At 36.6% G+C, this 27,587-nt stretch overlaps 3 protein-coding genes across 3 annotated transcripts in view; 1 reads left to right on the top strand and 2 right to left on the bottom strand.

Moving 5' to 3' along the window:
* Positions 1–13,316, bottom strand: part of LOC107741283 (probable palmitoyltransferase ZDHHC8) — a 66,584-nt gene extending 53,268 nt beyond the window's left edge. Inside the window, exon 1 of the mRNA XM_016553980.1 lies at positions 12,987–13,316. Coding sequence (XP_016409466.1) covers positions 12,987–13,090 — 104 coding nt within the window. The 5' untranslated portion in view covers positions 13,091–13,316. The remainder of the gene's footprint in view (positions 1–12,986) is intronic.
* A 64-nt stretch (positions 13,317–13,380) lies between these two features.
* Positions 13,381–22,718, top strand: LOC107741258 (activating signal cointegrator 1 complex subunit 2-like). The gene is made up of 20 exons (XM_016553959.1): positions 13,381–13,402; positions 14,649–14,758; positions 15,419–15,535; positions 15,661–15,819; positions 16,024–16,197; positions 16,862–16,991; positions 17,138–17,205; positions 17,309–17,422; positions 17,555–17,667; positions 17,783–17,854; positions 17,940–18,044; positions 18,147–18,215; positions 18,324–18,398; positions 18,860–19,085; positions 19,195–19,391; positions 19,483–19,602; positions 19,865–20,101; positions 20,553–20,637; positions 20,863–20,957; positions 21,692–22,718. The coding sequence occupies exons 3-20, from the start codon at positions 15,449–15,451 to the stop codon at positions 21,861–21,863; spliced, it is 2,298 nt and encodes a 765-aa protein (XP_016409445.1). The 5' UTR covers positions 13,381–13,402; positions 14,649–14,758; positions 15,419–15,448; the 3' UTR covers positions 21,864–22,718.
* Positions 22,719–24,096: 1,378 nt separating this feature from the next.
* The window catches only part of LOC107741259 (RING finger protein 215-like), a 10,698-nt gene continuing 7,207 nt past the window's right edge, over positions 24,097–27,587 (bottom strand). Inside the window, exons 7-10 of the mRNA XM_016553961.1 lie at positions 26,066–26,182; positions 25,243–25,392; positions 25,038–25,140; positions 24,097–24,881 (exon numbers count right to left, since the gene is read on the bottom strand). Of these exons, the coding sequence (XP_016409447.1) occupies positions 24,868–24,881; positions 25,038–25,140; positions 25,243–25,392; positions 26,066–26,182 (384 nt within the window). The 3' untranslated portion in view covers positions 24,097–24,867. The remainder of the gene's footprint in view (positions 24,882–25,037; positions 25,141–25,242; positions 25,393–26,065; positions 26,183–27,587) is intronic.

Below are 27,587 nucleotides of genomic sequence, written 5' to 3'. Positions count from 1 at the left end.
GAATTACAGTTTAAGTCACTTCCTTGTTGGCTTCACGAGAGAGAGCGGCAAGTTGCCGCTCGGTAACGATACATGCTCACAAAAACACCTGTTAGTCAACCTGTAGTCACCTGTTAGTTTCAAACACCTGTTAGTAAACTCTATGAAAAATAAATAAATAAATTATAAATTATAATAATAATAACATCATCAGTACAAGTAAAGAACTGAAGGAGGATAAATCTGTGTGAAAGTAGCATTTTGAAACTAAACTTCTTCACCCTATGAAACCAAACATGTCAGCCACCATAGATATATTTTAAACATTTATTAAAAGCTATAGGCCTATTCATTTTGGTTATCAAATGAAAAAAAAAATGACTTGAGGCAGCATGCAAATAAAGGAGTTTCACATCTTCTGACTATGCTCAAGCACTGTTCAATCTGTTGTGAAAGAAAAGACCGAACTCTGACTCACAATGGCATTCAGAACACTCTTGGTCTGGATAAAGCTATAATCGTGGGCGCCTTTCAGAATTTTGCAGTCAAATTGAATGGATTTGCATTGGTGATTTCATTCTGTCAGAGCGCTGGGCTGACAGACGGCAGAGCGTTCTTACTCTAGGTCTCTGGGGTCACTTCTCATTATTTCGTGTTTCCTTTTTTCTTTTGCTTCAAACTGGCTTGATTGAATATGACATAACCGTGTAAGCTGATGAATACAGATGAGCCGATCAGAAAGTATATCTTACATATACAGTGGGTACGGAAAGTATTCAGATCCCCTTAAATTTTTCACTCTTTGTTATATTGCAGCCATTTGCTAAAATCATTTAAGTTAATTTTTTTTCCTCATTAATGTACACACAGCACCCCATATTGACAGAAAAACACAGAATTGTTGACATCTTTGCAGATTTATTAAAAAAGAAAAACTGAAACATCACATGGTCCTAAGTATTCAGACACTTTGCTCAGTATTTAGTAGAAGCACCCTTTTGATCTAATACAGCCATGAGTCTTTTTGGGAAAAATGCAACAAGTTTTTCACACCTGGAATTGGGGATCCTCTGCCATTCCTCCTTGCAAATCCTCTCCAGTTCTGTCAGGTTGGACGGTAAACGTTGGTGGACAGCCATTTTTAGGTCTCTCCAGAGATGCTCAACTGGGTTTAAGTCAGGGCTCTGGCTGGGCCATTCAAGAACAGTCACAGAGTTGTTGTGAAGCCACTCCTTCGTTATTTTAGCTGTGTGCTTAGGGTCATTGTCTTGTTGGAAGCATTCTATGGGATTGACTTCCTGGGATTGACTTCCTTTTGCAGCCAGTTGATGAATTACAGTTTAAGTCACTTCCTTGTTGGCTTCACGAGAGAGAGCGGCAGGTTGCCGCTCGGTAACGATACATGCTCACAAAAACACCTGTTAGTCAACCTGTAGTCACCTGTTAGTTTCAAACACCTGTTAGTCAACTCTATGAAAAATAAATAAATAAATTATAAATTATAATAATAATAACATCATCAGTACAAGTAAAGAACTTAATGAGGAAAAAAAATTAACTTAAATGATTTTAGCAAATGGCTGCAATATAACAAAGAGTGAAAAATTTAAGGGGGTCTGAATACTTTCCGTACCCACTGTATATCACGCCCTCATATCCTCCATCATGGACAGACACACAGATAAACTTGAAACAAGACACGGGTTTCACACTGATGATGAAATTCAAATTCAGTTCAATTCATTCTGCATTATTATAATTTATGCAGCAAGAACTGAACTCATTTCTAAGCATTGCGCAATCAACACCCACTCATTATTACTGCATATGTTTGCATGCACTCACATCTCTTTTTGGTTACTATATACTTACATTTTTGTTATTTTACTATTTTGATGACTCACACACAATAACGTTTAAAAGTTTGGGGTCAGTAATATTTTTTTTTTTATTATTCTACAACAATTCAGAAGTGACTAGAAAGTTTTTAGGTTGTTAAAAAAAATTACAAATGTGTTTCAAATGTATTTCAAATAAACGTTATTCTTTTGAATTTCCTATTCAATAACTTTCGAATCCACACAATTATTAACAGTTGCACAACTGTTCAACATTGATAATAATAAGAAAAATGTTTTGATAATTAGAATAGCATATTAGAATAATTACTGAAGGACTGTGAGACACTGAAGACGGGAGTAATGAGTGCTGAAAATTCAGCTTTACTATCACAGGAATTAAACAAAAAACAAAAAAAGAGTTATTTTAAATAGTTAAACTGTTTTTATTGTATTTTGATCAAACAAATGTAGCCTTGGTCAGCATAAGTGACTTCTGTATATCTTTATTATTACCATTTCCACATATTGCATTATATATTCCATTTACATGCAAATATAATTAAATAATAATTTCAATAATTTGGTTATTTTAAGATTATGGTCCTTTGCTTGGCCAACTAACAGAAGTGATTGTCAATAAATATAGCAATGCTTTAGTACATTTAAAAAAAAAAAGTATTTAGTTTCATTTCTTTTCAGCAATCTGTCCTTGATCTGTAGATAACAGTTTCAGCCTATGAAAAAATCCATAGTGGCCCACCACCGATGTAACACACTGTATATAAATAAAATAAAAAGCCCACAGGGGCCAAGCTGGCCTTTACATCACCTACATCAAAGCACCAGAGACCAGTGGCACCTCTGAGACGTTTTCAACAGTTTGAGTGACAGCACCTTCTCTCTGATGTGACAGTCTCCACGTGGATACTTCATCTTCTGGGTTCATAATAGCAGGCTTCGACTGAAAACACTTTATCCGACCGAATGCACCAGATGTCTTAAACACACTGATGAAGTATTTAAATTGTGAGTTTTGAAAGACCAAAAAAAAAAAAATTGTGAGTTTTGAAAGACCAAAAAAAAAAAAAAACCAAGAGCTCACTGCCCATTTTTCTGATTAATTAGTGCTTTGAAATACAGCAAAGGGCAACTATGACTTACTGCTGTTTTAATCAAACACAAGAATGCATTACTGCAAATGCAGTGAAACAGTAGGCGTAAAAGGCAGAGCGTTTAGAATGGGTGGAAAAGAGTGAGAGAAAGGAGGGTGGAGACCGCTCGGGTGGGCGCAGCTGAGGTGGTTAAATGTGCTCCACATGTTCGTAAAAAAGTCAGAGGCTTTTCCAGCCAGTGGGCAGATGAATGGTTGGAAAGGGGGATGGAGAAAAAGGAGTAGCCCTACTCAATCAGCTCACTCCCTGCCTGCCATCTCTCTCTCTCTCTCTTCCTCCTGCTCCACTTCCTCCCCTCTTGCTCCGTTGCTGCCCTTTTCACCTCAGAGGTAACATACATCCTCACACACACACCAAGAGCTCCAGTTACCCCAGCCAGTCTGCACAGGCAGCCTCTGTGTTTTAGGGAAGATTTCCAGGCAGGCTATGATTACGAAAGCCAACAGAGGCACAGCAGAAAGACCGTATTTTTAGCTCTTGTGTGGGGTCAGGATCCTTTTGTGTATATAATAAGAGAGCAATCACCTGGATTCATTTGAGTGAAGTGTCTACATTCTGAATGTAAAACCCTGCACCACCTAAAATTAATTTATGCTGATGAATGAATGGAAAGTACTGACCAAAAACAGACATATCTACTGGGGCATAATATGAAGCAAACCAAAGCCCAGCAGGACAATTAGGTTCATTATGAGTCTCAGAAGTGTGTACAGCAGGGATTCTCCATTTTTAATGAGAGGGAAAGCTATTACAAGAAAGCAAACAATCTGGGGAGATACTTGCCTTGGATATCCTAAAAATATGTTTTATTACCTTCAAACTATCCACACAATAACACAGAAAATTACACTCTTCATATGTAGTATGTATAGTATGTATGGTATTCACCATCATACCAGTATAATTATGTCTATTTCATAAGATCTGGGTCTGGATTCATGAAAATCGCTACAAGTTTGTTTTGCGATTCGGCCCGAATCAGTTTTCTAAAGTGTTTTTGAAAAATCACTTACTCTGCCTTTAAGTAAGAAGTAAGAAACTCTAAGAAGTGCAATTCTTGAGAAGTTCTTCAGAAGAAGAAAATGCCAGGCTTTGGTGTTATCTGATTGTAGTGGTTCATGTTGAAGACTCACTGATCAACTTCAGAGTCCTCGTGCATCCCAAGTATTAGTAATATGTATTATGTGTAGCTATATTCTAATGTTTATTTGATGCAACCCAACAAATTAATTGAACATCTTACTTTTCGGGATTTAAGACAAGTTGGAGGTTATCCTAACTGTAAGGGGTTATTTATTTACAATGTTTTTTAAGAATATTATTTTCAGGAATTACATTTTTTTCTTAAGCTTTGTCTTTAGAACAATCTTAGGGAAAAAAAAAAGTTAAGAACATTCTCAAGATATGTTTTTTTGGGAATGCAAATATTCTTAAATGTATTCTTAAGTTTAAAAAAATAAAAATAATTTATTTATAAATTATAAAATAATTTGTGGCAAAATAAATGATATTTTACCCGAGTTGTGAGTCTAAATTGAAACCAATAAGATAGAAAGAATGTTTTTAAGGCAAAAACGGTGAACCAGTGAAGTCTGATTCACAAACAAATGACTCTTATGGGTCATTCAAACAGACTCAAGCAAATTAGTTCCTGGTTTGATAAATGCCTGAATGAACTCACTGAATCCATCAGACGAGTGTCCTGAATCATCATCTGACTCATTTACTGAACATCCACTTATCATTACTTTCAGTGTCTGTTTCAAAATGAAGCTTTGTGTATTTAATGTTTATGAAAAGTCAAAAATGATTAAAATTCACTACAAACAGGTACACATGATCATCAAAATTCACCTTGAATGACCTGTGCAGTCTCTGCTTGGGAGCCGTTTACAATCTTAACAACTGGTGTCATGATGTGATCTAAAAAAAAATCCTGCTGGTTTATGATACCAGCTTAGATATGATACCAGATTAGAAACAGTGAAAAGTTCAAGCCTCCTTTACAGTGTGCAAAAACGCATGCGTGTCGGCCAGCCATAGTGGCGGCTTTATCTGTTGTCACTTCTGCCATGGCATATTGCAGACGTCAACACCCTGCTGTGCTGGGAAACACTGTCAGAAAATTATCTTTCAAAAGCATCAGAACAAAATTCTTTCAGATGAGTACTATGTGCAATGATAGGATCCGCTGATTTGTCATACTGAATGGAGAACCATGTGGACACAAACCTCTTTTCAGCAGACACCTGAGGGTCATCCTAGCTTACAGTTTCACTAACTTACCACCAAATCAAGTTTTCTGTGAGAAAAAGCTTTAGTTTTTCAGCTTGACTCTTTGAATGAGTTTTTAAAGGAACAGTTCACCCAAATATGAAAATTTGCTGGAAATTTTCCTCACTCTTAGGCCATCCAAGATATTGATGAGTTTGTATCTTCAATAGACTTGTGCCGGTATTCGGTAATGCGATATATCACGGTAATGAATATGCATGATATTGTTATCGTGGGCACTTCTAAATACTGTGAATAATTATATATTACAAATTATTCAGAATTTTGAATGCATTTTAAGAATACTTTTCCCATCAACTGGTCAAAATGCACAACACTGCTGTATGCTGCGTGAAAGACGGGTGCGCACTCTGATGTAAATAAGCGCGGACGAGAAGCACATGGCGGAACATGTGAGAGACGCTCTGGATGAAAGCGCACTTTCACTCTCTGACAGCAGATGGCGCTAAACTGCAGAAATTATGATAATAATAATAATAATAATAATAATTCAATTTTTGTTATAAGAAAAAAGTTATTAAACCTGTTATAATGTATTATGACAGCACTTTTTTAAAAACTAAATTTCAACCGTGATAATACCGTATATCGTGATAAAAGTATTAGCAATTAATCGCAACATGAAAATTTGATACCGGCATATCCCTAATCTTCAACTGAACAAATTAGGAGAAATTTAGTATTATATTACTTGCTCACCAATGGATCCTCTGCAGTGAATGGGTGCCGTAAGAAAGAGTCCAAACAGCTGATAAAAACATCACAATAATCCATCAACTAATGCCTTGTGAAACAAAAAACTCTGATCAAGCACCAACGGTTTGCAAAACAGTCCAAAATGGTGGATTTTGATGTGAGAGGACAACAGGGGATGGTCTTTTCAGTGGAGGAAGCGTTATTATGGATTATGGACTCATATTTTTGCCAGAAGCAATGGTTTAAAGTTTAAATGCCTTAATGATGGATTTGTTTCTTAAAAACACACAGTTTTTCACTTCACAAGATGTTAATTGATGGACTGGAGACGTGTGGATTACATGTAGATTATTGTGATGCTTTTATCAGCTGTTTGGACTTTCATTCTGACGGCACCCATTCACTGCAGAGGATCCACTGGTGAGCAAGTGATGTAATGCAAAATTTATCCAATTTTGTTCCAATGAAGAAACAAAACCATCTCCATACATCTAGGATGGCCTGAGGGTGTGTACATTTTCAGCATATTTAAATTTTTGGGTAGAGTAAATACATTGGTAACAAAATTGACATTTCTTCATTCATTTGAAGCATTGCTTTGCTCCATTAGATGCTAATGTTTTGTAAAATTATTACACGTCTCTATGGAATCCTTGAATCTGACATTCTGCGCTCCAATATTTTTGTATAATGAAAATCTCAAGTCTCCAATACATCCACTCAGAATGCCTCACACGGACGTCATGCTGATCCGTCTGCATTATCTGAACCTGAGAGTGGCATGTTGATGGGGAAGTCTGGCTGAAATGAGACTAAATGGCCTGGTCTTTATTTGTCGGACTCATTTTCAAAACATCAATATACAGACAGATAATGTTTAGGATAGATTGTCTGAAAGTTGCAGCATCAGCAATCAATGAAACCAGGTCCAACAGTTTAGCCATGCATACAGAATCAACAGAAAACAATAAGCATCAGTAAATCGGAAAACAGTTATTTTAAAGTGGAATAATATTTCACTATATTAATGGTTTTGCTATATTTTTATCAAATAAATGCAGCTTTGGTGAGCATAAGAAACTTCTTACTGTTGCAAAAACATCTCCAACCTTCTGAATGGTAGTGTATAGGAAAGCAAAAAGGCCCATGCACATATTCATCTATCATTCATCTCTCGACTGAGAGCCAACAGCTGCAGGTGTCAAAATGTTACGTTAGAAATTTATGGTTATGCATGGGTATAACTGATAATAGGGCGTAATTGTATTTCTCAGAGGGTTCACAGACTAGTTTAAGCCACAAACAATCTTCCTATACCAAATTAACACTGTCATTTGGATCAATCTTCATGAGCACCCCCTTTACTTAATGCTAGCTAACCGGGGGAAACAGATTTGATCTCATTACTGTCATGTAGCCTCTAGCTAAGAATACATGAGCTATGACGTCCAAAATTAGATTCCCACATCCATTCTAATGTGAGTCCCACATAGGGTGAGAGTGAGTCATAGCTGTTCTATTGTTTAAGCAAGCAGGGCTCTGAAAGAAACGGATATGATTTAATTTTTGTTTTACAGTAGCTGAAAACCAAACAAATACCTAAGACACAGATATAAATGCAAAATAACTTCATAATCAGAGTATTTTCAATAACAACAGAGAACTGAACAGCTATCCCTGTAATTCCCATTTCATTTACACTAACTTACACCTGAAGAGTGGTAGATAATTGCTTATTTAATTATATGCAGTTTTCCCCCATTCAGTACACAGATAATGATATGCTGCATTAAACAGAAACTGCACAGATAACAGCAATGAAGCCTTTTCAGAAGAGTTTAACTTTCATCTTGCATAGCTTCCTCTAGCGAATGCAAAAGAAATACAAATCATTTTAAATGAATGAGACTAAAAAGGCTGTAGCTAAATCCACAAACTGCTCATGGTTATAATTAAAGTTTATGCTCTGTATTCATGGAGCTTTATGAACAGTTACAGATCTGAGGTCAAGCTTTCTCCATCTTTCTGTGCATATGAAGGAAAACACAATAAAGATTCACTATTACTTGCACCTAATTCTTATAAGCAACCTTATGGTTATAGTAATATTGAAAAATTGGATTTAAGGGAGCTGTACTTCTGAATTCTTAGTCCCAGACTCTTCCCTGATTTTAATAAGTTATCTATATTAGAGATTCATGGATATTCACCGACAATGACGGCAGCACAGCACTGTTCTACTGAAAACAAAAATGACCTAGATTGAAATCAAAATTGTTTATCCATATCCGCACTATGCGTATGAATAATGCAGCAAATATTGGAGAATTTGTGATGAGGATGTGATGATGAAACAGTTTTAGGAGATTTAGGACTATTTATTGGTGATTATATTTGAACGCCATTCTTCTGTGGAACCAGAAACAAAAAAGGCAACAATGTTTAATGTATCTTTTCACCTGCACTTCTGGCTTGAAAATTCTACTATCATTTATACTCACCTAAACCATTCTTTTTGTTCAGCAGAACAAAAAAGAAAATATTTTAAAGAATGTCAGCTGGGTCCAAGGCATCACAGACTTTCACTGTATATGGTCAAAAAATATAAATATAAAAATAAAAAAAATAATAATAATATTAATATTAATAATAATGTTGTTCCAACACTGCATGTTTTTTTCTGTTTTGGCACACAAAATATATTTTGAAGAAAAATTACTTGTATTTTATGGAAGAAAAAAACTGAGACATCTTTTCAAAATATCTTCTTTTGTGTTCCAAAGAAGAAAGAAATTGTTGCCAAATCTTCTATGTGACTGTGGGCTACATCTCTATCCTCTACCCCTAAAACCACCTTCCTCATTCTCTTTCCGTTTTGCCCATCACTCCATCTCTCTGCACGCTGCAGTTTCTGAATGGCACACGCTAATAAACACCGCTGTTCTGCTCGGTTTAAGTCTCTGGCCTGATGGATTCATTATCGACAGAATTATGTGCAATTCATCAGCCAAATATTATTCTCTTCCTGACAGTTTGCTAAACAAAAGCTGTCCATGTGTGTTATTAGACAGTTTAATTAATATATCAAATTCCTCCTCTCATTCACATTTTCAAATTCTGCATCAGAAGAATATCAAAATCACTGAATTCTAGGGCGGTTGCGATTTGTGGATTTTATTCGACTATTTGATTTTTACAAATCCTCTACTTCATTTTGCTCGTGTCGACTAACCGGCAAAATAGTGGCGCATTTCACGGACAATCTTTTGCTTTAAAAAAAGGATTTCATAGAAATTTGGATTTCATTTGGTTTAATAAAATATAGTTTAATAAAATATTCTTAAGTAAAATTGATGATTTTTGTGGGAAATTAATCGTTTAGATTAATTGATAAATTAGTCGATAGATTAATCTAAATAAAAATAGTCATTAGTGGCAGCCCTACTGAATTCACAAGAAGAGTTAGTATATTTTTTTGTATGCCAATACTTGTACAGGGTGCAAGTGCTTATCATGAAATCTAACAGAACAGCATAAACATATTATAGGCCCATTAACAAGAAAGCACAGCAGGGAATGAAGATAAATATAAATGGAAATGAGCACTTCATTAACGGCCTTAAAATTTTAACTACAGCCCATTATGTCACCATAATGTTTAGAAATACTACAGACCACAGGACATCTGCACACAGAACACTGTTAATCCAATCTGTCCCCCTTAAGGGAACAAGAGAAAGAGGTTAGACACAAATTAAAAGGGGGACACTATCTGACAGTTCACACTGAAATGCTTTCAGATATGAAAAGTGAAACTGCTACACAAACCATTAAAAAAAGTTTTAAAGGTGAAATTTTTCTTCGTTAATTCATATAACGCTCAAATACCGAACATCATACTCACAATGGTAGAATCCTATTTCCAGCACTGAATAAAGACCTTAATGCTGCTACTTCATAATTCATCTTTTGACTTACTGCTAAAAGCAGTTTGGTCATAATTATAAAGCGATTGACTTCAAAGGTTCATTTTCTTTCCACACGTATGTGATGTTTCTTAAGAGCACTTGAGCAGTTCATTCTCTATGAAAATGAGGGACTAAACTTGTTCCCTTTGCTTGTTTACCTAGCAAATTTTCAGATATTAAATCTCAGGAAAAAAAATTGATAATATGAATGTCGTAGAAAGCGGTAAAGACACTAAGAAATGTCTTAAACAAATGGATAAATGATATATGGGAAGATCATAAAGACTGCGTCACAAGTCTCCTCACTCCACACCACTGTTCTCGACACAAATGCAGTGATGTAGTGAGGCCATATGGGAAAACCAACTGAGAACAACCTTGTTAAGATCTGTGTAAATGCCTGACAACACCCAGATCCCTCATCACTTCTCACATTCAGGAGAAAGTCATCACATGGCCTTGTTGGCTTGAAGGTCTATCGACTGTTCTCTAGCGAGCAGTCAGTGAACAAGTAAACAAGTGGCCTTAGGTACCAACATTAGCTTTGATGCTGCACCTGAGTGCTGTTTTAAATACAGATGGCACTGAGGTTTTGGAGGTCTGATGCTGGACACAGATCTAACTTCTCAATGGCTACCAGAGGAAACTGAAAAACCAGTCTGTTTCCTATTTGCATAAGAAATTTAGCATGTAAAGGTCAACATTAACAACCCGTTTCCAAAACAGTATATTAATCCAGAGTATCAAACAGTAATGGGTCGCGCTCTCAATCCATTGATCATCCTGATTCATCTGCTCCAGGCTCATACTCAAAGTGGGCAGTCGTGGCCTAATGGTTAGAGAGTTGGACTTGTAACCCAAAGGTTGCGTGTTCGAGTCTCAGGTCTGGCAGGAATTGTCGTTGGAGGGAGTGAATAACCAGCGCTCTCTCCACCCTCAATATCACGACTGAGGTGAGACCCTTGAGCAAGTCACTGAACCCCCAACTGCTCCCTGGGCCACCATATGAGTATGGGTCACCATACTTGGCCACACATCACTTCAAACCAGCACACATATTTATTATAGTCTTTCTAAATAAGTTTAAAAGCCTAAGTTCACCAGTTTTCAACCGGCTTTGTATTGTTACAATGTTGGTAGTATAAGTAAATGAACAATGTGAGTTATTTTTCTGTTACCTGTGCCAAGTCTTTATTTGTAAAACATGTCATCCAGCGGATTCTTTTCATCTCCAGGGCTCTCGGGAAAATGGATAGTCTGATCAAGCCCAGTGCATTATGGGCTTTTTTTCCCGCTAGTTGTGGAGCACAGATTTAAAAATCTAAAAGTAAGTAAGTGATGTAAAAGTAACTTATTTTAGACACCACAAATGGGTAGGGGAATTATTCCCTAAGATTATTGCCAAGATATCTCCAAAAACAAGTGGGTATTAGACATGAAATACTTCTGGGATGTCAACATATTCTGCAATCAATGCTAGTTAATCTACAATTTTTAAACCGTATTTTGCTATATCCTTTATAATTGTTATGGTTTAAGCTTTATGACCTCATATTAATTATGAGACTATAGAGTGCTGTAGCCGTGATGTCAAAACCCAGAAGACTAATTTGGAATCCCTTGAGATCTTGCAATGGGTTTAACTTTTTATAATGGAATTTTTCAATTAATGAGTGGAATAAGGTCTGTGGTAAACAAAACTTGAGGATACTTGGCCATTCCATTCGGATTTAAAAATAAACATAACTGCTTCAAAATTCACATTTTCAGTATGGGTGAATGTCATTTATTTTATAGAGAAAAACGGTGAAATATCATCAACTTATATTTAGGCTACCACAGACCTTGTTTTACTCATAAAGTGAAAAACACCATTAAAAAACCAATAGAGAAATCTCAAGGGAACCCATGGCTTTTCGGCTTTTGACGTCACAGCTGCAGCACTTTATACGGAATATTTGTAATTTTGAAAAAAATCATACAAAAAAAGCTTAGAAGAAATTGTGATCTACTGACCTAAACCACAATTTAAAAATAAATAAATAAATAATCATGACAGCTCAATCTGCAAGATGCTCATTCTACAAAACACACTAAGAGCGGGTTTATGCCTGCAAGATGATCAAATAAAAACGGTGTACTCTGGACTGTAATCTGAAAGAGAATAATTAAAACACAAGTGATCCAAAACATTGAGCCTAATGTTGATTCTTCAAACAACTGCTTGAGTAAATCAAAGCCTGTCACTATCTTCTCTATCACACTCACTGCTTGATGAACGCCTCAACGTTAAAGCAACTTCCTGGCCATCAATACACTTAAAAAGATCACTTTATGCTGATCTTTGGTAATGACTTTAGCCGTGCATAATACGAGAAAGATTTTGAAGCAAAGATCAATGCACTCTGCACATTGAAGCCATATGCATTTAAGCAATGTCTACTAAATTATCTGCATACAATATCGTTCAGTTATATAAACTATGGGAATGCCAAAACCTATCATCTTGAAAGCACATTACATTTAAAACTCAATGCAATGAATGAAAAGAACAAAACTGTCTACAAGCTTCCAATAACAGGCAGTATATGCAGCAAATAGTCCATCAAAGAATATTTTGTAGCACAAGAATTTCAAGAAAACCAGACTTTTCTGCTGAACTCATTTCACATGTGAAATCTCAACAGAAATGACCAATATCATTTAGCAATTTAAGCCCCCCCAATACAGAAATACAGAGCACAAATTCTGAGTATGGGTCACCATACTTGGCCACACATCACTTCACTTCACACCAGCACACACATATATTATAGTCTTTATATTATAGTCCCCCCCCCAAAAAAAATCACTTCGTATGCACATCAACTGTCTAAATGTCTAAATGAAGAAATCAGAGAAATAGCTCAAGGCGTTTAGTCAAATCACAGGCCTTGTGGCCATTTAACTGTCATAAAACTTAATCCAGTTAACAGCCCACAATCTCTCCCAGCGTTTCACGAAATAGCGCGTGAATGAAATCGCCGCAAACTTACGTGAAAACGAAGAATAAAGTAGTGGATCCCACCAGAAGAGTGGCGGCAGTGGACACCGGGATGTATTTGGTGGGTTTAAATCTTTTTCCAACGCTGTTGGGCATTCTGTAAATCCCACATTCCTCGTTTATTTGATCCCTGTCGTTAGATGCACGCAAACACGAACACAAATGCTGCACCGTTCAGCGCGTAACGTTACCGGCTAAACGCTCATTCGCTCCGTCACATACACCGTTAAATCGTGATCCTTGAATACGCGATCGGGAATACGGGGCTGAAAATCCCACCCAGCTCAATTCAGCCCACTGCTGAGGTCACTGCAATGCTTGAAAGGTGGAGCCAGCATCCACTACGCAAATAGAGGCGGCGACACACGCGCGCTCCATCAGTGGGGCCTTGACTTGAAGTGTCTTGAGGTTTGCGAGAGGCGGAAAGAGACTTGGGCTTTTTGCTATGGAGCAATCACACTCGGGGTGGTGTTGAAACACCCACGCACACCTCTTCTTACTCAAAGGGAAATCATGAATGAAACCTACGAAACCTACCTTGTTTAAAATCATAGTAGTCGAATATTAAAACAGAGATTTGAGATTTGGAAGATTAAGTTTGGAGGACACTGCCCACTGAACAACCAAAGTTTCAGTGGGTTTGTGATGTGATGTGGGCATCATGTGACCTCTAGTGGCAGATTTGGAGAATTATCCAGTTTACTCCACGCAGACTCTTGATTTCTTATAAACATTTTTGCACGTGTGGCGTAAATAGTCACGTGACCAGAATTGCCCTTGTAATATTTTTCATCTTTATTTTATAAAGATAAATGACGCAACGGTGTTACGTCAAATTATGCGTTCCTTTAATCGTTGTTCAGACAATAAACTGGACAAAACAACGTTCACATACTAATGTGAAAAGAACAACAACTAATGAAAAGAAAGGAATTTGTATCGTAAAGCTTATTCCTCTGAACAGCTTCGATCAGCGTTTCACAAAATACCGCGTGGAAACAACTGTTACAAGTAAGACAGTCATACACTTTCTAGTAACTATTATTATGTTGGCGCATTATTGCGAAGCCAATAAACTGGACAAACCACAACGTGCGCAATAACTAATGAAAATAAGAATTTATATATGCAGCAGTATTTGAAAGCCTCCAGCAAATTTACAGTTAAGCTGTCTACTGAACAAAACACGTTTTTATGTAAAGTATTAATCTCTAAAAACTTTATTGAGGTTGTTTGATATGAACGGTATTATAAAGTGAAAACTAATGCTTCTTTTTTGTCGCAGTACTTATCCTGACTATTTTCAAAGTTTGCTTCTTCATCATTCAACAATGCAAATGTAGGCTATTCCTTGTCTGTAGTTTAAATTTACAGTGCTCTTTCATGCTAATAATAAATAACTAAATTGGGAAATGTAATTAGTTAGAACGCGATCGCAAAATCACGTTTAGGGGACATGTTTTGTAACACTGCAACAGCTTTCTTTAAAAACATGACCTAATGATCAAACATCACTTACATGATTAGTTATAGATTTAGAAATTAATCAATAAAAATGTAACGACATTGTAAGTTCTATGGAGTTTATAAATCTCCATGTAGTCACTGGTTAAACGTCGACCAGCATCGACATAAGAACAATTTTTATTTTAAGGACTTTTATTTTGAAATGACGTCTGCTCGAGTACACCGGATATCCACGCAGATAGATGTGATGCTTTGAGCTGGAGCTGTTAAACATCTGTTGAAATATTCACTGGAGAGGTGACATTTTTATCACTTGATTTTCAATAAACGTTATTTTTTATTCCGTGTTGTTAAGATGAACAATGTCATTTGCTATTTAAACGCAAGAAAGCTAACTTTTTTCTTAGTTTCCACTTCATTGTGGTTTTCTGCCTCATATTCAGTAACAGTCAACAAAATTGTACTTTTTTTTTATTGATGTCTGTCTTTTACTAAAATCATTTACAGATGATGAAAACTGTTGTTGTTCGTCGTGTTGTGTTTAATAAAGATGTTGAGCTCATTGCAACGGTCAGCATTAGCCAGGTCGCTAATACTGTAGACAGCGAGTCAGTCATCTTACATATAGACAGCAGCATGTAACGAGCCTAAAATCAAATACAGAAAATCTCATATTAAATGTAACTGTTGTGAGGAAAATTTCCACCATGACAAAATATGTCCACGGTGTTGTCAACAACCTCACTGCTTGTGGATCTCTGACACATTAGTCTGTCAGTGAGGCCCTCATAGACAGTGAATCTGTCAATCAAAAGAGTAACAACTTCGACTAAGCATAAACCAGACGTAATAACATCTCTCAAACCACCATTTAATTATGGTTTACACACAATGCAGACAAATAAAATGATTAAATAGGTCTCATTAGTTGTTATTTCCATTGGCCATCTTCCTCAGGGCAAGTCTGTTCCTACCTGGGCAGGTGAAATGGCGTGTGCAAAAGTGCCTTTAGATGAACTGCATGTGACTGAGCCCTTTGGACCACAAGGCAAAGAACGCACCCTACCAGCACTGGTGAGTGAATATTTCACTTTGTCTTTTTCCTGCATAATTAACTAGAGTAGATCTGAACCATCACTATAGTCCAGTACTTCAATGAGCTACATGAATGATGATGCCACCTTAATGTCTCCCATCAGCACCCTGACCGTAAAGAAGAGAGGAGTTTCTTAACCTATAAACCCCCACCTGAGGATGGCACACCTGTGCTGGTGGAGGAGTTTCTGGAGCATGCTCAGTTCATCTCAGAGGATCTGGAGTGGCTGCTGGCTTTACCTCATGACAAGTTCTGGTGTCAGGTTAGACTCTAAAATACAAAAGTTGTTTATGGAGATTTTAGTAAAATGAAGTTATACTTCTCTTGATGAAGAAAATAAATCTGCTAGTAATGAAGATACAGTACAACAAAATAATAATGTTGTTTTTCGACCATTACATTATATAATATGACATGCGGCCAGGCAGTTGTCATATTGTTTCTTTTTTATTCTTTCTCCATTTAGGTGGTATTTGATGAGTCATTACAGAGGTGTTTGGACTCTTATTTGAGACACGCTCCACATGGTTTGGACCCATCTGGTCTCTCGTCTAGTCCAGCTGTAGCTGACATGCAGAGGAACATTCATCGCTTTGTGTTCATGGTCTTCCTCAGGATGGCTACACACAAAGAGTCTAAGGTAAACATACACTCCTGAACTCCCATAAACTCTTTTTTTAAATAAATTATATTGTTTAACTAACTATATTATTTTTTAAAGATTTATAATCATTGTACAGTGTGGGTTTGGACAGGCTATAAGTCCTACAGTAGATACTGTTCAAACGTTTAGGGTCAGTAAGATGTTTTTGAAGGAAGTCTCTTTTACTCACCAAGACTTAAAATATATGAATAGATTTTAAAATGTAATTTATTCCTTTGATGGCAAAGCTGAATTTTCAGCAGCCTTCAGTGTCAAATGATCCTTCAGGAATAATTCTAATATGCTGATTAGTGCCTAAGTAACATTGAAAACAGTTGTGCTGGTTAATATTTTTGTTGAAACCAAAATACATCTTTAGGATTTTTTGATAAATAAAAAGTTCAAAAGAACAGCTTTTATTTAAAATATAAATCTTCTGTAACATTATAAAAAAATCTTTACTGTCACTTTTGATCAATTTAATGCATCCTTGCTGAATGAAAGCATTCATTCTTTCCAAAGAAAACTATTACTGACCCCAAACTTTTTATAATTAGTGTAAATGTAAGCTGGTGGTTTTGTATTAAATGACATTAAATTCATATGATTGCAATATATTTGGTATTCAGTGGGATTCAAAATCTTTTTTTTTTCTCCTCAGGAGAACTTCATAACCCCTGCAGTGTTTGCAGAGATTATTTACAACAACTACCTATTTGACATTCCCAAAATTCTGGATCTGTGTGTGCTGTTTGGGAAAGGAAATTCCCAACTGCTACATAAAATGATCGGTACACAAAATCTGATAGTATTATAGTACATATATATAATTAGCAAAAAAATACATAAATACCTCATGAACCCACCTGATTTTTTAAATCACTCACAATGGTTTCCATATTTAAAACTAAAATTGCATACTTTTCACTTTTTCCAGAGAACATTTTTACTCAACAGCCCAGTTATTATGGAGACCTAAATGAGACTATACCTTCAATCATCCAGGTAGTTATTGTTATCATGAGATGTTTCTAAATGTGTTGATTCATCAAATTGTGCCGAAGTTCCAGAAAATATGTGTGTGTGTGTGTGTGTGTGTACATTCTAGGTGTTTGGTATGATATTACAGAAGTGTGGTATTCAGTCAGAGGACACAGGAAACAGTCAACCCCTCAAACTGAATGCAAACAAATGCCTAACTGCCATGGCCATGCCAGAGGAGGTAAACAAAATGAAACTTTCTTAACCATTTTTACAAATACAGAGACACATACGGACCCTACCTTTAAATCACACAGTGTCCTAAAAGGCAGAAATAATATGCTTATATTTATATATGTATTATGTCATGTAGGAGCTAGCAGACTTGGTTTTGTACATGTGTGATACTTGCACTACTATCCACTCTTTCCTGGACACCTTCCCTGAGGCTTGTTCTACCTTCAAACAACACAATTTTCTTAACAGGTGACCAATACACCCACACCATCCAAACTATGATTTACACAGTGTCCTCAAGGGCAGAATTTCATACCTGATATTCCTGATACAAAAACAATGAATGAAGCGTCTCTTAATGTAGATTATCGTCATTCTATGAGATGGCAGTTCCAGACCTGGAGAAAGCAGTGAAGAAGAGAAATTTCAATAAAAGGTTAGAATGGCAAACTTGATTGACGTGTTCTCTTACACTCAACACATTTTTTCGTGATAGATGCACTAGATGCAATCTGTCTCAGTTTACAGGAGGACATGTGGAGACGAATATATCATTCAAGAAAGAAAATGGTAGAGAGTGTTCACCTGTTGCTCCAACACACATGTTTACAGCCCATTCTGGAGGGGTGAGGAAAAAAGACATGCTTTTAAACCACATTACGGTAAATAAGCAAAGATGGGAACGAATACCATATATCTTTGATCTTAAGTTTAATTGATTTTCACAGCTCTGAAAACATGGTATCCTACATAGAAGATCTTCTACAGAACTTCACAGCTTTCCTTCAAGAGAAAAGGTAAATCATGCAGAAATGTCTCTGCAAGGTCATGGTTGTGTATGTAATCTATCACAGCCAATGACTAAATTGCATTCTCCTTGCACTGTTTGTCTCTTTATCGCTCAGATTCCTGGCAGATTATGATGAACAGTTCCCTATAGCGGATGACATCAGTCTCCTTCAGCAGGCCTTCCCTCATTTGTATCTTTTACTGTGATCCAGTGGAACACTGTATGATGATTTCGAAAGGAATAAAAGAAGAAGCATTCTGCCATCTTTCAAGCTTCTACTAGAAAAGATGACCTCAATGATTCAAGAAATAACCTGTCCTAATTTCTAATTGTTTTCCTACACGCTTCATTAGTGGTGCACGGATACCAATACTGGTGCTCATTTCCTCTAATACCAATATCCGATACGTACCATGTATGTACAAAGTTCATTTCATTAACGTTGTCATGCAAAGAAACACAGGCAGCAGAACATTATGCTGTCAATCACTGCCAATTTAGGCTGTTGTGCAAGTAGAGAACCACAAAGCACATTCTGCCTTTATCTTTAAAATCTTGCCTTGTCACAGAGAATCAGAATAATGCCTCTTTTCTAAATTTTTAAGCTCCTCTCTATGATTTTCTGCTATTCTTCTTGATCTGTCCACTCAGAGACGACACCAGGACGTCTTACCTGTTGCAGGGTGTAGAGTCCTCTTGGGAGTGTGTGGGGAAAAAGAGAAGCTTCCCCTCTTCAGCCAATCACAGCACAGGAGCCAAGAGCAAGACTGGCAGAGATTTAGCAGTTTCCCAGAAGGAAGGAGCAGGAGTGTTGGAAGACAGAGAGGAGTTGAGAGGAGCGGAAGCTATGATGGACATACCCCGTAAGGGTGACAACGTGAGTTCATTAGCTGCTAAAAATATCTACAAAAGTGTTAATGTGTTTTTATCACCCTCTGGTCAAATTAAGGTCATTTTTTTTACCCTCTTATTTTTGGGGCCTGTAGGGGGCAGTGTGCACATTGAGTGCTGGAGAACTGGAGTCTCTGCTGTCCCATATCCGTGACCTGTTTCCGGACTTGGGAGAGGGATTCATACTGGCATGTTTGGAGGAGTACGGCTACATTTCTGAACTTGTCATCAACAACATTCTGGAAGATAAACTGTCTCCTCCTCTTGACAAACTGGACAGGGCAATGGCAAGGTGAAGTCCAAATGAAGTGACTTGCTAGCTAGGATTTATGGTTCAGTTCAGGTCCACTTCATTGTTGCTTACTGACTAATGTTCCCTGTAGGCCTGTGAAGAATGAGCTTCCATCAGTTTTGAGCACCAGATCAAACGTGTTTGACGATGACGAGTTTGACGTGTTCAACCGTGACCGACTAGACATGAGTCGCGTTTGGAAAGGCCGGAGGTGATCGCAAGTTAAAATTCCACTTAAAAAGCATTACCCTATCCTGCCCTGCAGTACATTACTCTAATTATAGTCTGATTAGTCAAACAAGCTGCTAAATATTTATGCTAATCCACTTGGTCAAAAGACTTTTTTTGTCTTTGACAAGTACAGCGTAAACTGACATCAGAGAACCACATGAAAATGGGCTTATGAAATATTCAGCTGAAGCTGTAAAAGATGGTTTGTGTCAGCTAGAAATGAATATCTCTGTGTATTTCAGACAGGGGGAGAGTGTGTGTGCCACGCTCAATGATAAGCAGCACATAGAAGAGCAGAGAGCGAGATATCAAGCCTACCAGACAGTGGTGGATGAGATTCCCATAGCGAATGACCCCTCTGGAGATCGTGATAATGCTTTCGGGATGGATGACTATGATGATGAATATGATGACACGTATGATACCAACCAAATAGGAGCCAATGATTTAGATGAAGAGGATGAACTATTGAACCGCAGGTATGAGCTGTGACAAATGTACATAAACTTGCATCTCCCTCCAATGTGGCTGATCAGTATGGGTTTTCAAAGACCATTTTGTTTAATTTTTTTTACATCTTTGAATGGAGGAATGGGAAATGCATTGCAAATATTTAATTTATATTAGGGCTGTACTATTAATCCAAATAAAACTAAAATCGCAATATGGCTTATCGGTTTTCCCTCAAAAAAAAAACTTGAAAGTTTAATGTTTGAAAATGAAGAATATAGTCATAAATACTAGTATTTTTTATAAAAATCGCAATATGGCTTATCGGTTTTCCCTCAAAAAAAAAACTTTAAAGTTTAATGTTTGAAAATGAAGAATATAGTCATAAATACTAGTATTTTTTATAGTAATAATAATGATTATTATTGCAATCATATTGATATATACGTCTAAGTTAACATTTAAGTATTTTTCCTTTAGGCCGTTTACTACCCCACAAGTTCTCAGAACAGGCAAACAGGCTCAGGAGAATGACGAAGACAAGGATGAGGAGGAAGAGGACAAGGTTTGAATGAGTAACTTTCTCTTTTTTGTTTTAAATGAATTTTGGTCCCTTACGCAGGTCTTTTGTTTTGTTATAGATCACATGGCACTCTCAGTACCTGCCCTTTTTCTTTTTCTCTTTCCTTGTTAATAGAAATTAGACGGATTTGAAACAAATCACAATTTCAGGTTCTCCGATTATGCACATTTCCATTTATTTACGATGCTCTTGTGTTATTTTGATCAGAATGAGGCTGTGAAAAATGATCACTTCATCCAGGACCCAGCAGTCCTCAGAGAGAGAGCCGAGGCCAGGAGAGCTGCTATGCAAAGCAGGAAAGGGTAAATTTGAGAACACCATGACTGGAATATAGGGATGTAACGATGCACCCCGAACTAGTTAAAAATCAATTAAAACATGTGATGATTCAAGTTGGTAGAGATGCTAAATGAATCGCGATACAGTTTGTGGCGGGGGTTTATATGACTGTATCTCTGAGGGGAACTGACTGTTTTCAGAAAAATTTAGATGTTATTTTCTTTTCAGCTAAAGTCAGACTATTCTGTTTTTGTTTCATGTTTTGAAATTATACAATCTAATTTAAATCAAAAACTGCTCATGCTGCATGTATGTATCTTTGTTGGGATTGTGATTAAAATGCAGGGGTTGCCTCTAATTTTAAGTAGCTACAGCTATATCAGCTTGTAATAGAGCAAATAAACATCTTGTTCATGTACTTATATGAAGAGATTTATTTTATTTGTATTATTCATTTGATTTAGGATTTGTTTTAAATTTTCAATTTAGTTTTAACACAAAAGATATTTCAATTTCACAAGGAAATATGCAGCATTTTGTCTGAGAAATAATAAAAAGACACTTTCTCATTTATAATTTGCCTTAAATCTTATCATGAAACCAGTATGGTGAATCGTATCGCATTGTGAGTTGAGTGAATCGTTACATCCCTACTGGAATATAGTTACACTGCACATGTGCACTGGTTATTATCTAACTAACCTAAAAACATTTATCAGTCAGTCATTAATTGATTTGACTTGGTTTTTCCTGATAGCTACAGACCACCACCAGCAAGTAATGTGGTAGGTGGGCCAAAGGGACGGGGCCAGACACAGGAGATCATTTTGGACCGTCGCAGAAAAGAAGCGAATAAGAACAGAGGAGCCAATCACAATCGCAGAATGATGGCTGACAGGAAGAGGAACAAGGGCATGATCCCTTCCTAAGACTTTTACATTAACAACAGCACAATGCACATTCTTTGAGAGCTAAAAGCAGAAATAGCACCTGAAGTTTAATGTAGCTCCTCACTTATACAAGTTCGATATGCATTGAAATGACACTCTGGTCTATTACATAGACCTATTATTCTTTCAGATTGAAATTTTTTTTTTTTTTTTCTGAAGTTTGAATCAACGGGCTGAGTTTGAAGTGCTTAGTAAAATGCACAGGGATGTGTTTCTATAAGGGATCAAGATAATTTGTTTTTTTAAGGGGTCAAAATAATTTTTTTTTTTTTTTTTTTATGTTCTCTTTGCTAGTGATAGTCAACATAATGTGACAAGAAAACTTGTAAGGCAAAGGAGTCATGTCTTTTGCCCTGTAACACATGAGTTTATTGAAGAGAGAAGAGGTACAAACAGTTATTGCACTAAGTAAAATTCAATAAATAAATAAAGGAACATCAGGTTTGAGAATGTAGCATCTAAAATAAATTTGAGAACGAATTCTACAAAAGATGTGGTACATTACCCTACTGAAGCAAAAATGCAGCTCATAAGATCCTGTTCCAGTTCACTAAAAGTTTAGAAAGCAATTAAGACTTAACCTCAGAGCAGTCTTTTGAGAAATCTCCCCATTTGAGGTTGCACAGACTGGATACACCGTCTGATTTCAACAAGAGTCATATTGTGCCAAAGGCTGTAAGCATTCGTCATTCTAGAAAAGAGAGATGTCATTTTTTTCACATAGACTTTGAACAGGCGATGTTCTCTTGCCATGTGGAGTAACATATTTCTACTTACTAAGAAATTCAAAGCATTTCTGTAATAAGCATATTTAAGAATGCTTTTGAAATAAAACAAAACATGAATAAATACTGTTCTTAAGACTGTGTCTATATATTGTTCCTCTTCGTGTGAGTGTTTACTGTAATTTGACGTAATGGTTGTCTACCTGTCTGGCAGATGCCTTCCTGAGAAAGCATGGAGTCAAGACAGCTCATGTATCATGACTGAAGCATGATAGCTAGGGTCGGGGAAATTCCTCAGATTTGGCATAAGCATATATTGTAATGAGATGCTTTGATTGGCTGCCTTGAGATTCCATATTCCTATATTCTGTCATCATTAAGTACATTTACATGCACAGTTAAAATCAAGCTACAGCAGGGTTTTGCATAGATGAGCTACAGTCTTCATCTATCCGTTCTAGTAATCCAACCATACGTAACTGAAAATTAAAAGGGGAACTTAACTTTTGGAGGGATGTCGAGGCCTACTGTAGCTGAGCTACAATTGCTTTTTCATTATAAGATCTCTTTAACGTTTTTTGAAAGAAGTCTCATGCTCATCAGGGCTGCAATTATCTGATTAAAAAACAATAAAACTAATATTGTGAAAACGAATTACCATGTTTAAAAATAACTTGTCTATTTTAATATATTTTAAAATATTTTTTTTTTCATGTGATGTCTATGATGGCTGAATTTTCAGTAGCCATTACTCCAGTGTTGCGTGGTTCTTCAGAAATCAATTTTGAAAACATTTGTGCTGCTTAAAATGTAAACTGATACATTTTTTGAGGATTCTTTTATGAATAGAAAGTTTTAAAAGGCAGTATTTATATGAAATAGAAACCTTTTGGAACCTTCTGAATGTTTTTACTGTTTTTGATCAATATACTGCATCTTTGCTGAATAAAAGTATTAATTTCTTATTGAAAAACAACTACGCAAAAACCTGACTGGCATGATTTCAGACTAAAGCATTTACATGACATTTCAAAAAGACAATTCAAAACTAAAATGAAAAGAAACTGAACTTCTAAAATGCATGTAAATGTACTCATAGTCCCTGTAAATGATCTTTAAAAGCGACAATAATAGTAAAAGTTGCTCTCTGTGCAGCAAGAAGGCACAGGGCATCCTTGCAGCTCTTTGTATGGAGATTTAGCCGTCAAAGCCAAACAATGGCAAACTTACAATGGCACTACACTACGGAGCCCCAAACTTGACATGCAGGGGAAAAAAAATAAGATATTGTAGCCATTAACTTAAGATAATTTTATCCCATGTTTAAGGTAATTATTAGGTAAATTCTGACTGTTTAGGTAAATTGTGGCCACGTTGTACTAATTTGTTCCCTCATTTTTGCTTAGTTGAATCATGGCCACAATTTAACTAAAATGAAAGACCAAATTAGTATAACATAGCCGCAATTTAAATCAAACAAGAGAATAAATTAATAAATCATGGACACAATATGTTTTTTTCTGCATGTCATGTGGGGCTCCATACCACACAACCATTCCAAAAACAAACGTAATGATAATGTTTCTGCTTAAAGGTCTTGCCAGAAGCATTTTGTATGTTCTCAAAAGATGTCAAGATCACATCTTCAAGGTTAGGACCTACACCAGCCAAGAACAGCATCTATTTTTGGTGAAACGGCCAGGTTGGGCACCAGCCCTGGTCTCATATCAGAGGAAAATGTTGAGTTATATTCTACTGACAGATTTCTTATGCAGTGCTTGAATACTATTTCTTATATTTTCTTAAAGGACTTTATCCTAACTTCATGCCTACCCTTGTTTAAACAAAAATGTGAGACTTTTAGGTGTATGATTCTTCCTTAATTTGAAGAGATCTGAAATATTACCTTTGTTTTTTGCTGTGTATATGACTTCACAATCCGTGTATCTGTGAATTGTTGAGCCGGTTCAACAAACGTATCTAAAGTAGTCAACTGTGCGCAAATGAATTGATCCCATGTAGAAGGACCTACCTTCAAAAAAACGTCTCAAGTGGTTTGACCCAAGATCAGGAACTAGTCCAGAATCTTGGAGTCAAGAACACAAGGTTTATAGTCTTTGGAGAGGTCAAAAATCATTACCATGGAGGTATTCTGACCTTACAGTACAGGGGAGGGGTTTAGTTGCCATGAAAAGTCTGAATTGGAAGAGTCAATCCAATTCCACAAATTCCTAGTCCAGAATCCTTCTTGGTCCAGCTCAATAAAAATTACCTGGGAGGAACAGAACAAGAGAAGGAAGAGTTCAGTTTAAATTTGGCAACTAATGGTGATGCTGGCCAAGTGTTGATTGACAGTGTGCATGGAGCAAAAATATGTAGATGAGTAAGTGACAATATTGACAGATGACAATATTTCTGTCTTTCTCACCAAGCACGCTACGTTTGCAGAGAGGACAGGTCTGCTGGAGGAGTAGCCAGTGATCCACGCAATCTCTATGGAATTCATGGAGGCACGGTAACACCCTCAAACACTAAAACACACCCAAAAAGAGCAGTGATTAAACTGTCGTTCTTTATGAAAGAATAATAACTCTACCGAGCAAAAGCATAAGAATGTGCTGAGGATCTGTCACCTGGTTGTTGTTGTACTGCTCCAGACAAACTGCACAACTGTCTGTCTCCACCGGTTGAGTTTGTGTTGGGTCACATCTCACTTTGGGTTGCCGGTATATCCTCGTCTTCAGTGCTGATAATCTCCTTAAAATGTCTTGCTTTAGGTCTGACTGTAAAACAAAGAGTTTATTTCAAATTGTATTTATATTATAAACTGTGTACAGTGTATAGACTACCACTCAAAAGTTTGGGGTCAGTAAGAGCTTGTGTCTTCTGCTCACCAAGACTGCATTTATTTGATCAAAAATACACTAAAAACAGTATTATTGTGAAATATTATTACAATTTAAAATAACTTTTTTTTTCTATTTTAATATATTTAAAGTGTAATTTATTCGTGTGATGGGAAAGTAGACTTTTCAGCACCCATTACTCCAGTTTTCAGTGCCACATAATGCTTCAGAAATCATTGTAATATGCTGATTTGGTCACTGTGAAAACAGTTGTGCTGCTGTAATATTTTTGTGGAAACTGATAATTATTTTTTCAGGATTATTTGATGAACAGAAAATTCAAATCTAGAACATTTTTGTAACATTATACATGTCTTTAATGTCACTTTTGAATTTAGTGCATCCTTCTTGAATAAAACTTTAATTTCTTCTGGGAAAAAAAAAATCTTACTAACCCAAACCTTCTGAACGGTAGTGTATGTTTTTGACGGGATCTCCTTCCAGTCTCCAGTTAACATGGCTACTTTCTTCAATTAGTCACATCAGTGTCATGAACTTTTTGAAAATGTTTCCAACTTCAGACTGAATCTGTCACAAAAGCAGTGTTCACCTCCAAATCATCATTAAACTGGTTGTCCTGGTACTGCCAGCGTGCATTAACTATGACCCCTGTGGAGAGGACCAGGGCCACCAGAACAACAGTGTTCCAGAGCTGCTGAAGATATTTCTGGACAGATGAACAAAAATGAAGTTAAAAAGGAGAAATTCTCCTTGCTGTCTAATGAAACTGCTCTTTAATTACTAAACAAGTGACATTAAGTATTAAAGGAATAGTTCACCCAGCAATGAAAATTCTGTCATTATTCACTCACCCTCATGTCCTTCCAAACTTGATTTTCATTTTTGGGTGAACTATCCCTTTAAGAAACATACAGTGCCTTGCGAAAGTATTCATGCCCCTTCATTTTTTTTCATCAATCTACACTCCATACACAATACTGACAAAGCAAAAACAGAATTGTCACAACTTCGTAAATGTATTAAAAATAAAAAAACTGAAATAAGTACATTGCATAAGTATTCAACTAAATATTTAGCTGAAGCACCTTTACAGTCTCAAGTATTTTTGTTTGATGCGACAAGCTTTTCTCATCATCATTTGACAATTATCCACCATTCTTCTCCTCACCTCTCAAGCTCTGTCAGGTTGGATGGGGGCAGATGCACATTTTCAGGTTTCTCCAGAAATATTTGACTGGGTTCAAGCTCAGGCTCTGGCTGGGCCACTCAAGGACATTCACAGAGTTGTCTATAATTGACTCTTGCTGTGTGCTTAGGGTCATTGTCCTGTTGGAAGGTGAACCTTCTGCCCAGTCTGAGGTTCTGAATGCCCTGGACTGGGTTTTCATTAAGGCTATCTCTATATTTTGCTGCACTGAGCGTTTCTTCTACTCTAACGAGTCCCTCAGTCCCTGCTGCCGAAAAACATAGAGTGACCATCAGGTTCTTGGTCACCATTCTAACCAAAGCCCTTCTCCATCAATTGCTCAGTTTGGCCAGGAGGCCAGCTCTAGGAAGAGTCCTGGTTGTTTCAAACTTCTTCCATTAAGGGTAACAGAGACTACATGCTTCTGTGACCCTTCAATGAAGCAGAATTTATATTCTGAACTCCTCCCCAGATGTGTGGCTTGATGCAAACCTGTTTCTGAGCTCTACAGGCAGTTCTTTTGACCTCAGGGCTTGATTTTTGCTCTGATATGCATTATCAGCTGTTAAACCTTTAATTAAGACGTGTATGCCTTTCCAAATTATACCCATTCAATTGAATTTGCCACAGGTTAACTTCACTCGAGTGTAATAACATCTACAAGCAATACGAATGCTCCTGAGCTAAATTTAAACCGTTCCAGATAAGGGTATGAATACTTATGCAATGGAATCATTTTAGTGTTTATTTTTAATAAATTTGCAAAGATGTTAAAAACCTGTTTCTTTGCTTGACAGTTATGGTGTATGGAGTGTATATTGTTGTGGGAAAAAACTAATTTAAAGCAGTTTAACATAAGGCAGCAACATAACAAAACGTGAAAAAAAAAATGAAGGGGTATGAATACTTTCGCAAGGCACTGTAG

The sequence above is a fragment of the Sinocyclocheilus rhinocerous genome, unplaced genomic scaffold (genome assembly GCF_001515625.1).
Source record: "Sinocyclocheilus rhinocerous isolate Xijiao unplaced genomic scaffold, SAMN03320098_v1.1 scaffold615, whole genome shotgun sequence".
NCBI lineage: Eukaryota > Metazoa > Chordata > Actinopteri > Cypriniformes > Cyprinidae > Sinocyclocheilus > Sinocyclocheilus rhinocerous.
Note: the sequence above shows the minus strand (reverse complement) of the source record. Positions and strands in the feature narration are given on the sequence as shown.